This window comes from Rhipicephalus microplus, chromosome 3 (genome assembly GCF_043290135.1).
Source record: "Rhipicephalus microplus isolate Deutch F79 chromosome 3, USDA_Rmic, whole genome shotgun sequence".
NCBI lineage: Eukaryota > Metazoa > Arthropoda > Arachnida > Ixodida > Ixodidae > Rhipicephalus > Rhipicephalus microplus.
The window spans coordinates 95,900,412-95,919,145 of NC_134702.1; the positions used below are offsets into that span (position 1 = coordinate 95,900,412).

The window sequence follows — 18,734 nt, forward strand, 5'->3', positions numbered from 1 at the left end:
TGTTAGATCTTTGATCGTCCTAATGAAATGCTGGGTATCACCTAGATACATATGTGGGGTTTAACGTCCCAAAACCACCATTTCATTATAAGAGACGCCGTAGTGGACGGCTCCGGGAATTTCGACCATCTGGGGTTCCTTAACGTGCACCCAACACTGAGCACACGGGCCTGTAACATTTCTGCCTCCGTCGGAAATGCAGTCACTGCAGCCGGGATTCCATCCCGCGACCTGCGACTCAGCAACCGAGTACCTCAGCCACTAGACCACTGCGGCAAGGTGGTGGGTATCAAGTAGGTAAGAGAGGTGTGTAGGAGGTGTGTTCTTAATTATGGAGTCTATGTACTTTAATATTGGTTTGGTGAAGGTACCTTTTCCTGAGACCATTGGTCGGCTGGTGTTTCCTTTTTTGTGTATTTTCGGAAGCATATGAAACCATCTAGGTTTGGCATGTGCTACAGTAAGTGCCCTCAAGAGCTTAGGATCTCACTCTCCGGGTTCTACCAGATCATCATGTGCGGTGGTTTCTATTGCTTGGTGTTCTATGGTTGGATCTTTATCGAGTGGTTTGTAGAAAGATGTGTTGGCTAATTGGCGGGTGCCCTTTCGGATATAGTCGGATTTATTTAATACTACGATTCCCCCGTTTTATCTGCAGGTTTAAGACGACATATCTTCGACCACTGAGTACCTAAGAGCTCCATACTTCTTTTTTTAGAGGTCTTGGTCTGCTGCCGGTTTGTGTGTGTTATATTCCCGAAGTATGCCTTTTTGAATGGCTTCAATGTAGGTATCTAGATGCCTCTCCAGCTTAGAGCTTGGTGTCCACTGTTACCTTGAACTAAAAGGTATTATGGTACTGGTTTTTCCCTGGGTTTTGTCGAAAACGTATTTCCCCAGGCGAATATTCCGTGCGAAGCTATCTAGGTCTTGTAATAAGGAAAACTGATTGTATCGGCTGTATAGTAGTGGGGCAAAATGTGAGTTCGCGGGAGATCACGGTTCGTTTATGACTGCTAAGTTAAACGTTGGAGAGGTTAATTAGGTGTTCTGCTATGTTGTGTTGTGTGCAAGTAGTGCCTCTCGGCCGGTCGTTTATGAATTTTATGCATGCTACCAAATTGTGGCACAACCATTAGTTCAGGACTCTCTGAATTGTCAGTGTATGGTTCGCAGAAGTTTGAAAGTTTATCCCTTGGCATTTCTTACTCCTTTTTTTTTAATTTCTGCTGTTCTCTTTTTCTCAAAATGTTCTAGTTCATTAACTTCTTTAGAGGATAGAGAAGTATTAGATTTAAATTGACACACACACACATATATATATATATATATATATATATATATATATATATATATATATATATATATATATATATATATATATATATATATATATATATATATATATATATATATATATATATATATATATATATATTGACACGTGTTTATAAGAAAAAGAACGATGATAGGAATGTTTCGTAGATTACAGCTAGTGGGTCAGGTGGTTTATCGCGACGACAACGAAGCAGGCATGTTGCTGTACAGCTGATCCTGAATACGCTCTTTTCGCTGCCGTAAGCTGCTGTCATCTTTTGTTCGCTTTGCACTGCGACACTGGTGGAGGTGCTGGGTAGTATGAAGGCGGAGCGGGTGGGGAGCTTCGAAGGGCGGCGGCGTACGTCATGGGACGTTTTTCGGGGGCAGGATCAGCTGTCGAGAATGCTTGGCGTATTTCGTCACGCACGACTTGAGCGACAGATGCCATGGGTGTATCCACTACAGGAGTCCGCAGCCTTTGCAATTCTTCACGAACAATCTCTGTAATCATGTCACGTAAGGAGCTATGACTGTCAAAAGTCACAGCGGCGGCCTGAATTTGGGGGCTGTTGCACAAGCGGTCATATTGCTGGGAGCGTTGGTCAAGGGCCCGCTCGATAGCCGACGCTTCTTTGATGAAGTTCTCTACAGTGCTTGGCGGGTTGCGCAGAAGTCCGGCGAACAGCTGCTCTTTCACGCCACGCATGAGGTAGCGCAACTTCCTATCTTCAGTCATCTGCGGGTCAGCCCTCCGAAATAAACGTGTCCTGTCTTCGGTGAACATGGCGACCATTTCATTGGGTTTTTGGACCCTTAGCTCTAGTAGTTGGTGGGCGCGGTCACGTCTGTCGACATTGGCAAAGCTTCAATCATCTTCTGGTGAAAGTCGGTAAATGTGGACAGGTTGCCTTCTCTGTTCTCGTACTAAGTACAAGCGCTGTCATTGAGATAGAAGTAGGCCCGGGCAAGGTTTTCCTGAGCAGACAAGTGGTTGATATTCGCAACACGGTCATAGTGGTCTAACCAGTCTTCTACATCTTCGTGTGCGCCACCACCAAAGCGTTTAGGCTCCAGCGATTGAAAAAACGTTACCTGGGATGGAACGGGAGGACTGGTGCCGAGAAGTACAGGCTGGGGGCTGGTGTTAGCCATTTCTAGATGTCTGGTAGAGGTTTTCTACGAGGGGTTGCGGTCTGGAAGAATACCTCGTAGCCGACGACTGAATCGATGGACAGGGGTTGCAGTAGGCACGTCCGAGCTGGATGAACGGCTCCCACTAGGAGTGTGAAGCATCGGGCAGCGTCGCGGCCCAGCACATATATTGGCAGATCGAGGTAGACCCAAGAGATCGGGAAAAAACCGCTTTTGTGACGCCGGATGGTTTATATGAATTTAAAGTTCTACCCTTCGGTGTGTGCTCAGCGCCCGCTACTTTTCAAAGGCTCATGGACACTGTACTTTCAGGGTTAAAATGGAAGACCTGTTTAGTTTATCTAGACGACGTCATAGTGTTTTCCCCAACTTTTGACGGGCATGGAATGGATATTTTGGGACCCCTTCCTACGAGATTTTTCATAGAAAATATTGTGCTACGCCACGGTTCCCCGACTATCGTGATCACAGACCACGGAACAGCATTTACGGCAGCTCTTTTAGACCACGTCCTGATGCTTAGTGGAACGACTCACCGTAAGACCACTGCGTAGCACCCGCAAACAAATGGACTAACGGAGCGCCTCAACAAGACGATTGAAGACATGCTGTCGATGTACGTGAATGTCCAACATAAGAATTGGGACGAAATTTTACCCTATGTCACGTTCGCATACAATACGGCTAAACAAGAGTCGACTCGCATGACTCCATTCAGCTCGGTTCACGGACGGGAGGTACAGACTATGCTGGATGCGATGTTGCCACATAAATGGGACGCTACTTACACAGGCGCTGACGTGTTCATTGAACGCGCGGAAGAAGCTAGGCAGCTCGCCCGCTTACGGATCCACCAGCGACAAGACTACGACGCAGGCCGCTACAATGCTCGCCATAGAACTGTAACCTATAAAATCGGTGACAGAGTGTGGGTTTGGACACCCGTACGAAAACGTGGACTGTCCGAGAAGCTGCTAAGGCGATATTTCGGGCCATACCGAGGATCGCGCCAGCTAAGTGACGTCACCTACGAGGTTGTCTTCGACAGTCCCCAATGCCCGAGGCGTCGCCAGCACCAGCCTGAACTTGTTCATGTAGTGCGTATGAAGCTGTATGTGAGTGACTGACTACACGTTAAAAAAAATGCTGTGCGTCTGAATCAGCATCGGGACGATGCTCTTATAAGGAGGGGCAAGTTACACGTGTTTATAAGAAAAAGAACGATGATAGGAATGTTTCTTAGATTCCAGCTAGTGGGTCAGGTGGTTTTTCGGGACGACAACGAAGCAGGCATCTTGCTGTACAGCTGATCCTGAATACGCTCTTTTCGCTGCCGTAAGCTGCTGTCATCTTTTGTTCGCTTTGCACTGCGACAATATATATATATATATATATATATATATATATATATATATATATATATATATATATATATATGTATATATATATATATATATATATATACTTATGTTTATAAGAAACATATATATATATATATATAACATATATATAATAATATATTTATATAATTATGAATATATATTATATATATATACATATATATATATATATATATATATATATATATATATATATATATCCCTCTCACTCTCGCAAACATCTTTCAAGGCGAGAGGGACGCGGTAGCAACGAAGTGCGGAAGTTCATGTCAGTATAACTCATCCCCTGATGAAGGGAGGACCCCTCCCGAAACTGTTGGGAAATAAATATATTTATCCTTGTTGACAACGATCCCGTTGTGCCATATCCCATACCTATATATAAATGTATATATATATATATATATATATATATATATATATATATATATATATATATATATATATATATATATATATATTCATGAAACCAAAATACGCACATTTTTTTCTGATGAAGCTGTTTGCGGTTTACTGATGCAACTGCCGCGAGCGACCGTTGCTGCTTCAAATATGAATGTAGTGCATTGGTTAGGCTGGGACACGAGAACCGTTGCCTTTTCAAACACTGGCTGAGTCCCACATGCAGAACAAACCAAAAAACTGTCCTGCTCCACACTTCCTATCTTCTGGCAATATTCTTGACGTCTTACATTAGAGAACCTGCCTGTCGGACCTGCGCACTCTTGTCTACAAGACAAAGGTATACTGTAACCAATTCTTGTCGCACACTTAACTAACTTTTTACGGTGCTCAATCTTGTGATCGCTCCCAGTACTTCCTACGGGACTAGTTCGGACACGCATCATGCCATGCGAAATTGAAATGCGAGCAATAAACTTTTCAACGGGTGAACTTGTAACGTGGTGGACGTGTTGTTCACAATGAAGGACGCGAACGTGGTCCTGTAAACCATAAATTTTGCTTTGTTTGACTCTTAGTCTCAATTTATAATAGTAACAGAAGCACTAATTACATTTTTGGATGAATTCGTATTAATACAGCGCTTCTACACTGCAAACTTTTGCCTTAAAAATTGTAAGCACGGCACCTTGAAAGCTGCCAGTCATGGCACTGATGCTACAATACAGGCTAGACTGAAAATAGAGAGTTGTTGGTCGAGCGAAAGCAGGTCGACGATAGAACTGAGTACAAGCATTGAAAACTTTAGCGCTCGTGATCACCTTGTCTAAGCCTTAAGCCTGTTTTAAATCGTTCTTGTTGATTTTCTCATACCTTCTTTTTGGTATTTTTTTCACACACGCACAGTCATTGCTTTTTTTCTGAGAAACCCTTTTTAATTCAAAATTGACATATTTTCTTATAATGTTAGTAGACGTGTATTGAACTTCAATAAGCAAAATCTTGCAAGAATATTTACAATGGGGGCCTGTAATACGAAGGTACCCCCATATTGTTAGTGCATATTTTGATGTATTTATTTACCATGTTTTGAATATTTATCCGTTCTCATTTGCTTTAGTTCATTGCACGGGCCTAAATGTGTTTTCATGTCACTGCAAAAATAAATATTTTTTCGCGTGCAGCACTTGAGCTGGGAGTGTCGGCATAAGACCCGCTTTCAGTGACTTATAAGTTAAATAATAATAAAAATGAGACTTCCTTCAAAGACTCACATGTGCCAAAAATGTGTTTTATATTGTAGGAGAATCAACTTCTCTTATAATTGCTTCCTAAAAAAACATCTGACTGATGGCTTCATTCCTTGAGCACTGGAGAATACCGTAAAATGAAATCGCAACATTAGGATGCGTTACCTGCTTTTACATTTATCCTATTCTCATTGTATGGCAGTTCCCGGTCTGCGTTTAGCTTTGCGGCATATATTGCAGAAAGTAAAAAAAAAAGATTAAGTTTCTGAAAAAAAATGTGTAAGAAAACATGAACAGAGAAACAACGCTCTTCAAATCAGCCGAAAAGAGACCTTTGTTGCAGGCCCCGTACAATGGTCAAACGCCATGTCTCTAGAACGACTAAGCGTCGTACTCTGAACCATACGAGTCACATCTGCAGTTCGGAACAAGCCACGTCAGAGAATACGCAGCGCCGATATTGTTCCTTACTTGGAGTTTCCCTCTTTGTTTATCACGGCGGCCGCGATAACTCCTTCGGCTGTCAGAAGCGCGGGGAAAAAAAGTACGATCTACTGGATTGGTGCATTTTATACTGCGAATTTATTCTCGGTTCGTGGTACCATATCATGCCAAGGATGGTTCACTTTTTTTTGCGCTAAACCGATCAGAAAGCCTCCGATGGCCAAATTGGCCGTTGCATTCGTGGTGACACTCAAGGATAAAATATGCAAAAAAAGCTCGTCGTTGGCGCCGCACATGCTAAGGTGGGGCTTGTTTATCACTGCAGATTTCGATTATGCAGTTCCGAGCTCTTGCTGCGTAGTTCGATATATGAAGGTCAACCACTGCACTCTTTATCGAGATAACCAGTTCCAGCATATACATCATAGGGGAGACGTTAAGATGTCACATTATGTCACTTACCTAAAGTACCGCCAAGGTTTTTCCCACGTCTAATTTTAACCAGACCTGCACTAAGAAAAAAAAGAAACATTTTACACGTGACCTATCACACCAATTGATTTCACTCATGCTGGTATTCACAATAAAATGTATCTTTCACAGACATCAGACGTTTTTTATAGATGACAGCTATGACTACAAAGCAAAAAAATAAAATAAACATGGGATCGCTTACTGCGTATTGGTTGTTTGGCTAATTGGAATTGCTTCTAGTTATAGCCTAAATAATATGGTATGGTATGAAAAAACTTTATTTAGCTCCATCGTGCAATGCACTGGCACATAGCCGGTCCCCCCTAACCTTCCCACTTTGTCATAGGCTCGTTGGTATGCCCATAGTTGTGCCATTAAATGCAGACTGCGTAGCACAGCATCTCACTAGGATAATGTTATGTCTTCAACCCGTAACACAGGGCACTTCCTGAGCATGTGATCTTAGCTGCTCTTCACAGCGGTGGTCTATTGGCTAAGGAACTCGGCTGCTGACCCGCAGGTCGCGGGTTCAAATCCCGGCTGCGGCGGCTGCGTTTACGATGGAGGCGAAAATGTTGTAGGCCCGTGTTCTCAAATTTGGGTGCGCGTTGAAGAACCCCAGGTGGTCAAAATTTCCGGAGCCCTCCACTACGGGGTCTCTCATAATCATATGGTAACTTTGGGACGTTAGACCCCAGAAATTAATCAATCAATCAATCAATCTTAGCTGCAAAATCAGGGGCAAAGCACGCATTTGTTGGACGTCTGAATTTCTAGATATATCTTGTGCAAGAATGCATTACCTGGGATACGCACCAACCTACAAGATTCTGAGCGTCCATCCTTCAGGGCTGCTCAATTTACTATCCCCTAGTGGATACTTTTGCTTCCACGAATAAAAGTAATGATTGATATGTGGTGTTTAACGCCCCAAAACCACCATACGATTATGCGCGACGCCGTAGTGAAGGACTCCGGAAATTTCGACTATTTGGGGACGTTTAAAGTGCCTCAATTCTGAGCACACGGGCCTACACCAGTTTCGCCTCCATCGAAAATGCAGTCGCCGCAGCCGGCATTCGATCCCGTGACCTGCGGGTAGGCAGCCGAGTACCTTAGCCACTAGACTACCGTGATGGGGCATCGAATAAAAGTAAGATGGCCAAATCGTTTGAGTAACTCTTCGGTTCCTACAAATAGAGAGTGAGCCCTCACTCTAACAAAAAGGTTGAGGAAAAATTCATTGGGGCCATCCCAGACGGACAGGCGGACAGACAGACAGGCAGGCAGACAGACAGACAGACAGACAGACAGACAGACAGACAGACAGAAAGACAGACAGACAGACAGACAGACAGACAGACAGACAGACAGACAGACAGACAGACATACAGACAGACAGACAGACAGACAGACAGACAGACAGTGTTAAGGGTCGGAAGAAGGAAGGTCGCTGATGGCATCCCTCCGCTGTCACCAGTTGTTGCGAATGGGGGTCTACCCGGTCTCCTGTGGTAGCGCGGTGTAACCGGGTCGAGGAAACGAACGCTGACAAGATGAGGATATCAAAAACAAACAGGTTTACGAAGCTATTTACACTTATTTACAGCAAACAAAGGTTAGTGGTTTCACAAACTACGAGTGTGGTGGTTGAACCGTTACATGGTTCAGAGCGACGTCAGGCACTCTGCGGCGTCGTTTTAAGCCCTGTCGGGTCCTCCTCTTTGAGTGGAACACCGATCACAAACACACAACAGGTGAGGGGGACGAGCATGCACGGTCCACGTGAACGTCCAATATTGAGTCGTGACCACTGCACTGCAAGGTGGCGCCAGCGGTGCTCTTCCTCGTCGTGTGTGTGCCGCTAGTCGAGAGGTCCCAAGCTCCTGACAGCACACATCAAAGGGTCCACCGATTTGTTCGCTCAATTAGCGGGGCAATTTGCGGCGGCCGCCACGGTATCTTCCAAGGAAGATGCTGTGTTCGTGGTCCTCACTTGAACAGTTTACGGCGCCGTGGCGACATGAGGTCTAATCTCTATCTCATAATGGATAGATAGATTAGGAGGAGGAAGGGAAGAAATGAAGGGCAGGGAGGGCAACCCTACGCTCGTCCAAGTTGTTACCCTGCACGGGGGGAAAGGGTGAGGGGATTAAAAAAGAATAAAGAGAGAAGAAGTGAAGGGCAACGTGTGGGTACATGTGAGCCTGTCCATTGCACGCTTATAAGCAGTGACGTTCCAATCGTCTATGTGACCTTGTTCATTGCACGCATATAAGTGGTCAGGTTCCGGTCGTTTTTGAAAAACCTAGCAATGCCCGCGTCGCTTTGCTGGCCTGAAACGCGTAGAGCCATGAACTGAGGATCTTATCTTCGGAAAAAATAGATACTCAAAGAAATGGACACCTGGTTCGCCAAGAAATACTTCCTTCGCCTCTAATGCATGAAAACTCAAATGAGTCTGCATGTCTGGGCCTGTATTTTCAGAACATGGCCATGTACTGAACGGCGCAAACCAACGGCGCACACATTGTCATTCCATTTCATGTCAAAACAGTCGACAAGCCTTAAAACAGTCTCTTGCTGTAAGCATTGTTGCAAGTCATTCTCTGGAAAAAATACGACACAACGAATAAACCAGGGTTGTTTCTTTTAGCTGGCTGGGTAAGAGTGAGTTCACATTCCAATGTGGTAATCAGTACAGGTGTACCGACCGTTAAATTGTGAAACCATAAGCATAAGAGGCAAAAAGGTCACCATTTATGGAATATGAATTTGAACATCAAGTTTATTCATCCTTTCAACATGTAACTACAAAATTCCACTTATTTGTCTGTGTCCTTGCACCGTATTCATGTCTCCCACTCTCTCCTATTAGTAATTTTTTTACTATAGAATCTGCACTTCTAAACACTTTTGCCTTTGCAGCATGCATACAATTCCAGCAATGAAGCGGTAGCACCAATGATTCGTTGTTATACGGTGAAGGCCACTGAGGCATCACAACCTGCTCTTGATGTTTTATATGCAGTTTCCACGGTGCAATATTGACTCTGGCAGCGTTTTCCTTGCATTACTGAAGCAGCACTTTAGGTTATGTAATAAACTTTCTGTACAATCACCTGACTGCCATATAGAGGATGTCGGACTTCTTGTGTACTTCGCTAGTACGCGCCAGACTCCCCAATGCAGACAATGTTTGATCTACCATGATCCGTCCGTCGTCGTGTATATGTAGATAGTCTGTTTTGGCCTGAAAGGTAATGCTCTAATCAGCATGGACGCGAAATGTCCGAACGTGTCTTCGTTACCTGCAGCCCTTCTATTGCTGTTAACGCTATCCTGGCGGGTGGCACGAGTTGCTGCAAGCGAAGGCTCACCTGCAAGGGTAGACAAAAACAAAACTGTGCATCTATGGCTGTGAACAAATAGTGTGCCACAAGCAAAAAATAGTAAAAAATTGTAAGGCAGCTTTGCACTATGGTCTCAAATCTGAAAAAAAAAATGCAAAACTTGGCAGCCTTGTTTTTTATGTCTTTTTTTTCCTTCCTCATCGTCCTCATTCTCTTTTTCTGTGCTTCTGTATTTTGTCTTTATTTTCTACCTACTTCCTCTCTGCTTATTTCTTTCTCTTTCTTGCACTTCTGGTTTCCTTCACACTTCTTCCTATTCCCTGTCATTCCATGTTGACCTTGTATCATATTTTTTTTTATTTTATACGTGTCTTTGGCTAAGTTACGGCTAGCGATGGCAACATATCATAGCCTGGTCCTTCAAAAAGGATCCGCACTCTATAAAGATATTGGGACAACGTATCAAGTTGAGGGTAGCCTTCTCAATATATCAGAACTGATAATTTCCGATGTGGACGTATTTATATTCGCCGACTGTATGCGCCTAGGCAATGAAATCATAGACGCTAACATAGGTATTCATGTAGTTCGAAAACGAGGAAAGTAACAGAATATTATCCTTGATATATATACTTGAGGAAAACTATATGGCATAATTTCCGTATGTATCTCGTCATGATAAGCACTGTGCAGTAAGACAGATAGCGGGCATTCCACATCGCCTCTGAATCCTTCGCAAAAATTATGAAACAGTCAAAGCGAAGAACAGTTCGTAATAAAAAGAAAACAGGAACCAGTATTTACCAAGCATTTTCTTTACTAAAGTCGACTTAGAAAACCCAGCGTATGTCACTTCTAAAATCTGTATACCACACAAGCACAGGAAAGAGAAATAAAAGGCGTCTGTTGTACAAACGCTTGCGAGAAAATGTGGGAGGGGCATTGAATGCAGGAACGTTCTCCCCCGGACGGCTCGCCGGGCTCTGGCGACGAGTTGACTCCACTGGACCTGGTCCTGCTTCAAGATCGCAGCCTCCCAGTATTTTCTGGGGTGGTTTGCGTCGTCATTTGTGGCTGCCCCTTTTAGCGCTGGGTCGCTTGCCTTGCAGTGCACTCGGTGTGCCGAAGTATCTTCCATATAAGAGCGTGGGAAGATATAGTTGTATCTCGCATGATGGATTCTCGGAGCTGTGACGGTATCTTGTTTTTATGTTGTTCGTCCGTTTATAGGGTGGTTTCATATCATGTCATAGCACTACTCGTCCTGTGCATGAGAGCTCGAGTCTCTCGACCTGGTTGTAGTGGGCGGTGCTTCGTTTTGTCCACCTTATGTGAGCTCCCATGCGAAGTAAATGGTCAGTGGAGGCGGTTGGTGGTGGTCCTAGGGCGACCGCTGGTGCCTTTCGTATATATATATATATATATATATATATATATATATATATAGATCAGTCAACCTAATTTTACAACAAACGCTGTTATGTAAATATAACACAGCAAGGTGGCCGTAGTTGTCCGCCACCACCACTGCCGATGTCTAAAATCACAGTCACACAAAATATTAAGAAATTAACAAAATAAGAAAATCGCGAGGCCTGCACAGAAAGCCGCAGCACAGCCACAGTGAAAGCTAGAAGAGCGCTGTTTCTAGAAACAGTTGCAAACTCTCTTGGCGCTACTAATACAAGTACGCCTGCAAGGTACGCAATGCTCCATTAATTGATTCAATGGCTGAAGACGATCAAGAAGTATCGCTGAGCCCCATTTATTGGGTTGAAAGCATCCATCAACCCACTCGTGATCGAATTTATATTTTGTGGTGCCTAGTTACACGGGTCGTACTGCGTGATACTTGGTTATTTTACTATGCAACCACGTTATATTGCATATGGTAACAAGGTTCCTTCCCGACATACTACTCGTACAGGATGTTTGCGCGCAAGGTTTTCGAGGATCGACATTGCTCAGTTGTATAACACTGGGCCAGGACAGAGTGGACCCAGGTTTGGGTCCGTTTGCCCTAGTGTGCACGCTGGTTTGTTTGACATGGTTTGTCATTTGCAAGCAGGTATGTTCGACATTCCAGGCGCTGCGAGCGTAAGACAGATGGTTATGCGTGCAACGGGCCGATAACGTTAAAATAAAAAAAAATGCGTGTGTATTTGCTATTGTATGAAAACGCATTGTCCCTATTCAGCAAAGCCACACAAATTTGATGAAAGAAACGTATGTAAATATTAAAAAAAACAACTAGAAAATTAAAGTTCTACACTTCGCTGGTGCACAAAGAGAGGCTTGAGGTTTACCTGATGCCCTACCTCAATGCATGCCCAGTTTCACTCAGAGTACGTCTCCCTGGAGGGGGCAACTTCTTAGTTAAGCGCACCGAGACATCAAAGTAACCTTTACTAATTAGACGCGACGCTCAGTGATGTCATTGATCTATAAGTAGTAGGTGGCTTTTATGACTGTATCTTATGATAGGCTACGTTAGGTGAGCCGTAATGGTCATCCTACTGTCGGTGACGAGAACCTCAGCAGCACCATGATGACGAACGAGGTCCCGAAGAAAGAATTTCGCTGCCTCGACGGCACTTCTGTTCGGCAGGGCCCTCTTTTCGGCGTAGTGGGAGCTGTAGTGTGGCTACGGCGATTCGTTTATTTCTAAAAGTTGAAGTTGCGAACATTATTTTCTATAAATGTCGGCGAAGGGCTTTGATAGACAGCAGAACTTCGGCGTGCCTGGTGGGTGGTGCATTCCGTCTCTATGGTCTCGGTAAGCCCTTATGAAGTAAGTGACACTTGACGGGAGGCGAGGCAAATTATACTTTTCATACATTCTAGCGAGCACATGGAAAAATCCATTTAGGAAGGCCAGTAGGGCACGTTGGTATATAAGTTCATAATGAAAAAATCACCAAAATGTACAAAAATTGGTGGACGCTTAAGCTTCACCTTTAAGAGTTGAACGCGATAGTGAAATTCGGCCCCTAGAGCGCTCTTCAACCACTAAATGCATACTTGTTCATATGTTGCGTTACATACACACAAACGCACGCACAAACACACGCACACAGCAGATCGTACCAGCACACGCACGCAAATGGTACATACAGGTTTTTTTTTATCTAAAGCAAGAGCTGCAAGGCATCCATGATACACCCCGTGCGCACGCCATCTCGGAGGCAATAAAGAGCCTCACAATGCCTCACAGAAAACAGCACATTATCTAGCGTTTGCTGTTTGCTCTATCAGCGCCTCTAGAAAGGCATGATGTTTTCCGCTAGATGGACATAGTTGTCTATTTTTAGAGCTGTTTGAAAGTTCTTGTGGGTATTTTTAGCGGCGATTGCTGCACTATCCCGGTCTTCTTCGACGAAGTTTGAGGCTTCCCAAATGCGCCTACAGATCATCGGATGGGCTCGTCTTCGTAGAGACACCTGTCGAACAAATGCGTTAAAGGGGCCCTGAAACACTTTTTTAAGTAACCATAGAATGAATTCACTAGAAGATCTTATTGCCTGGCGAATTCAACACCACAAAAGTTTCAAGAATACGTCCAGAGTGAGTGGAGTTACAAAGGTTTGTCGCACGCTGTAATTGCATTATTTCTTCTCTCGTCTCTACAAAAGCGTTGGAAGCTAAGCAGGGAGGGGTGGCAGGGGCGAAGAAACTACCACGCCTCGTGACCTTGAGCGATTTTTTTTTCTTCAAATGAGCGGCTATTACAGAGTGATCGCGCGCGCACATGTGGACAAGTAGCGGCCTCCCGCGGCAATATCGGTGACTTGATTTTTCGGTCACAGACGAACAGACCATTTTCCGTTCACGTATAACGGGGCTGACACCAACGGCGGAATTTCTGCGACACGAGCTCTCTAACGCTTTCGCGTTAAAAAGTACGAGGAAGTGCTCGTCATGTGTCCTTTCTGAGTGTTTGTACTTTTTGGCGCTTGTTTCATTATGGAAGAATCCAAGGTGTCCACTCATGGGATTGTTGCAAAAAGCTTCGAGAACATCTGGAAAATCTTGAACATACTGCTAAAACGCTGTTGGCCCGAAGTGACGAGAATTTTTTTTTAGTAAAAAGCTGCTTCGCAAGAAATACAATGCAAGTCCTCAGTTTCATTTCAAAATCCTGAAGAGAGCACAATGGCGTCGACTGCCTGCGTTTGTGCCCTTGTCACCCCACCGACGCAGGACGACTAGGACGATGAGTGCTTCTTGGGAACCATAAATGTTGATGACTTTTCATAACGACAAATAGACCATGCCAGAACTCAGAAAAATTGTGGAATATATCGAGGAAAAACCGCAGTTGTGTTTATTGTGGTAGTTCCGCTGACAAAATGAAAAGTGTTGTTTCAAAATTCAATAATAATATGTGATGGTCAACATCCTAACACGTAGATGAGAGGCGTGGTAGTGAAGGGCTTCCGAAAATTCAACCACCCTAGCCTGATTCTCGCATTACTAAGAGCCCTTCTGCACTTTGAAGCGCATGGTGATGTGGTGTATCTTGTTACGGTACAACAATGGTCTCACCACGGAAGCAGAGTAGCAGAAAGTGCTCGACAGCTCCAACCTCGCCGCTCAGTTGCAGGACCTCCACAATGCAAGCGAAACGGTAATCAGGCATGACCTGCTCGTCCCGACGTGGGAGCTGCCCGTGGTGGCTCTTCCCCCGTAAAGGGATTTTCCGACTCACCCTTCCATAAAGCTTGTTGTATGCCAATGTGTTATTCTTTAATGTGCATCTAAGTCTGGGGTACATGGCCCTTAAAGGGGTACTAACACAAAAACCTTGGCCTCGCGTTTTGCTGCTGCAAAGGGTTGCTGGGGGCCTGTTAGTCATGACACGACACATCGTTTGCTGCAGCACGTGACAGATAATTGATCCGAAGCCCTTCATTATCAATCAGTTTCAGTTTCGGTTTGAGAGAGTTCCAAAAAACAGAGTGCGACTGTCACCACCTAGCATGTGCAGCTCTTGACCATGTCTGCACACAAAACTGTGACGCACTTCCGTACGGTCTGCATAAAGAATACCTTTCGGGCAGGAAACGGGACTGGAATGTCGCCAAACACTTAACTTTCTAAGCGTGCGCCATGGTCACACACTCACAACAAGCTGCCAAGAAATATAGAATGCGAAAACTAACTCGGGAAAAAAAATGGCGGTTATGAAGTCAGCATAACTTGTTTTGTGGACCATAGCGTGGTGACGTGAGGGAAGTAGGGGGTCACCTCGGGGTCCCCTCCGATGGTGTCTACAGCGCTAAGGAGTTGGTCGCTCGAACAAATTTCAAAATGAATTTAAAATACCTTCCAAGCTATATTCACTGTTGATATCTTCTAGATGACATACGAATGTTCACGAGAATCGACCCCGCAGGCTCACTCAGCCCCGAAATTTTGTGTCAGTACCCCTTTAAGCATTTTCGCCTCCACCGAAAACGAGGCCGCCGCTGCCGGGATTTGATCTTTCGACCTCCGTATCAGCAGTTGAGCACCGTGACGACTACACCAGCATGGCGGGTGATAAAGAATTGAAGGCCTAAAACCACAGAGTGTCGTTTCTGGCGCCCGCGTGGCTCGGATGATGACACCGCCACTTTTCCTTGATGCCAAACATACGACAGTGTAGTTTACTAAAGAAACTGCCACTCAGAGAAGTCGTACGTGGCTGCATTACGCCAGTATAACTGCTTTATGACTGAGCCAGGAAACTAAACTTTTAGGTCGGCATGAAGGATGGCTACATTCTGTCTGCACTAACTTTCGATGTTGGTTCATTTTGGGTCCATTTACCTAATTGTTTGTTGTTAAACTTCCGAGTAAGCCTAAGGACTACCTTCTGTTTTCAAGCTCTCCTGACGTGCCAGTTGATGCATGCGCGTGCACAGCGCCCGCAAGCAGCCTGGTGCTCAGACAGATAGTTCTACGCAACGTATGGCACGCCTGCTAAGGTATAGTGACAAAGGCCTCGTTCTTGTTCACCTAAATAGTTTTACAAACTATTGGAGCAATCTGGCTTTACTCTCACCCACTGTGGGGAACTCGCGAAGACGTCGTTGGTTTCACCAATCAAATCAAAAAATTTCATGGTGTTAATTACTCACATAACTTCCCAATCAGAGATGAAATTGAGCTGCGCTTTCTGGCAAAGATAAAATGGGCAACGTTGCGTGCATGTTGGCAAACGTGTGGCTAGGACGCTGTTCACGTAGCCTGCCAAAAAACTTGACGCTATGGGCCAACTTCTAATGCAGATGCACTTCACATGAGCACGTGTGCTCATTTGAAGTTGACAAAAACAGCAACCCGTGAGAAAATGAAGATTTGCTTTGCATCTTCGACCCCATGACACAACCTAAAGGTGTTCTGGAATTATGATAACTTCCTAATCGTTTTTGCCCTATGACTTCGGGATAAACTTTATTATATGGTTTACGTTTCTACTGAGGGGTTGCCTGGAATGTTCCAATCTTACTCTGCCCCTGATTTCCGATGGAGGCGGAAATGTTGTAGGCCCGTGTGCTCAGATTTGGGTGCACGTTAAAGAACCCCAGGTGGTCGAAATTTCCGGAGCTCTCCACTACGGCGTCTCTCATAATCATATAGTGGTTTTGGGACGTTAAACCCCACATATCAATCAATCATTATTTTCATTTTATCACTGATTCAAAATAACATTAGTTCTTTGTCAACACTAAACGTGTTAGATAATACCACTTCTCTAAAATTTGCGTACAAATATTGCAATAGGAGTGGATGGCTTGACTACTTTAGCTACATTTACCTTGAGTACTGACTCCCGTTTAAATCACATCAACAGCGACACTGAAGTTCCTGGGCGTTCCTGTCCTCACTTACCGAATGCATAAAAAGCATAGCATAGGCTATGCGCTCTTCCGTTTCATTGCCGAAGTATGCGGTGTGATTTAGAGCGGTGATGAAGTGTGTCTCCACGGTATAGGATTCTGGGAGGTCACGACTTTCTGTAAACAAAAATGTAGCGTAAAGAAGAGGTTGACAAGGATCATTCTCCAACCACATCTCGTATACTTCCACAGACATGAAAGCCTTCTTTTCTGAATAAATTTGTTTAAAAATAAAAAAACAAAACAAGCCCTTGATTTTTTTGTTTTTCTCCTTCAGTCACAGTTAGGGTCTTGTTCTAGCAGACTTGATGCATCATCGTCGTCATCATCATCATCATCATCATCATCATCATCATCATCCACATCATCCCGACTACGCCCACTGCAAAGCAAAGGCCTCTCCCATGATCCGCCAATCCACCCGGTCTTGCGCGTTAAATTACCACGTTATAACCGCGAACTATTTAATTTGATCGGCCCACCTGATTTTCTGTCTCCCCTTCTGCGTTTGCCTTCTATGGGAATCCAGCCAGTTACCCTTAATGACCACCGGTGATCCTGCCTACGTGCCATGTGTCCGACTCATGTACATTTATTTTTCTTCATTTCAGCTATGATATCCTTAACCCCGGTTTGTTCCTTGACCCCCTCTGCTCTCTTCTTGTCTCATAAGGAACACCTATCATTTTTCTTTCTATCGCTCGCTGCGTCGTCCTCAATTTAAGCCGATTCCTCTTTGTAAGCCCTCAGGTTTCTGCTCCGTAAGTAGTAAAGACTAGCAACATGCAGCTGTTATATACCTTCCAGTTGAATATTAAAGACAGATGACCATTCATGGTTAGAGAATGCTTGCCGAATGTTATCTACCCCATCCTTATTTTCCTAGTTATTTAACTATCATGGTTCGGCTCTTGTGTTACTACCTGTCCTAAGTAGACATATTCCTTTAACTTACAGTGTCTCTCCACCTATCGCAAAGTGGTGTTTCTGCCGAGACTATTGAACATTACTTTAGTTTTGCGCATATTAATTTTCAGCATGATGGCTGATATTTCTACTGAATCAAACGCCTTCTCGTAACCTACATAGCCTTCATAGATTAAGAGAAGGCGTTTGATTCAGTAAAAATATAAGCCGTCATGCAGACACTGCGGAATAAGAGCGTCGATGAAGTGTATATAAACACATTGCGAGAAATCTACAGGGGATCAACTGCTACCATGATGCTTCATAAAGAAAGCAACAGAATGCCAATCAAGAAGGGTGTAAGGCAGGGGGGCACAATCTCCCCAATGCTGTTTACTGCGTGTTTACACTCTAAAAAAAACGAGTAAAAAGGGTGTCTGTTTGTCCCACAACAATAATCGTCATCTATATTGCGTTCCATCCTTGCGCTATCGCCCCGCGCCCGGTACATTCCGGTCACGATCGACATGTCCATTATCAGGGTTACATTGCATTCTCGATAGGGAAGCGGCCAGCGCCAAGTTTTCAAGAAAGGAAGCGCACGCAAGTCTGATGATGATTATTGTTGTGGGACAAAAAGACACCCTTTTTACTCGATATTTTTTTAGAGTGTACAAGAGGTTTTCAGAAGCCTATAATGGGAGCAGTAAGGGATAAGAGTTAATGGATAGTTCCTTAGTAACCTACGCTTCGCCGATGATATTGTATTGCAGAGTAACTCAGGGGACAAATTGCTACTCATGATTACGGAGTTAAACAAGGAGAGCAGAAAGGTGGGTCTTATAATTAATCAGCAGAAAACGAAAGTAATGTGCAACCACCTCGGAAGAGAGCAGCGCTTCAAAATAGGTAATAGTGCACTTCGAGTTGTAAAAGACTATGCTTACATATGGCAGGTAATAACCGCAGAGCCGAACCGTGAGATTGAAGTAACTACAAGAATAAGAACGGGGTGGAGCACATTTGGCAAGCACTCTCAAATTATGACTGGTAGATTGCCACTATCCCTTAAGAGGAAGGTAAATAACAGCTGTATCTTGACGGTACTTAGCTACGGAGCAGAAACTTGGAGACTTACAAATAGGGTTC

At 44.2% G+C, this 18,734-nt stretch overlaps 1 protein-coding gene across 3 annotated transcripts in view; it reads right to left on the reverse strand.

Moving 5' to 3' along the window:
- The window catches only part of LOC142803839 (venom metalloproteinase antarease TserMP_A-like), a 52,084-nt gene that overhangs the window by 16,560 nt on the left and 16,790 nt on the right, over window positions 1–18,734 (reverse strand). For all 3 annotated transcript variants that reach the window (XM_075890020.1, XM_075890021.1, XM_075890019.1), the window contains 4 exons: window positions 16,672–16,796; window positions 9,754–9,822; window positions 9,565–9,695; window positions 6,431–6,480 (listed from right to left, as the gene is read on the reverse strand). In XM_075890020.1, coding sequence (XP_075746135.1) covers window positions 6,431–6,480; window positions 9,565–9,695; window positions 9,754–9,822; window positions 16,672–16,796 — 375 coding nt within the window. The remainder of the gene's footprint in view (window positions 1–6,430; window positions 6,481–9,564; window positions 9,696–9,753; window positions 9,823–16,671; window positions 16,797–18,734) is intronic.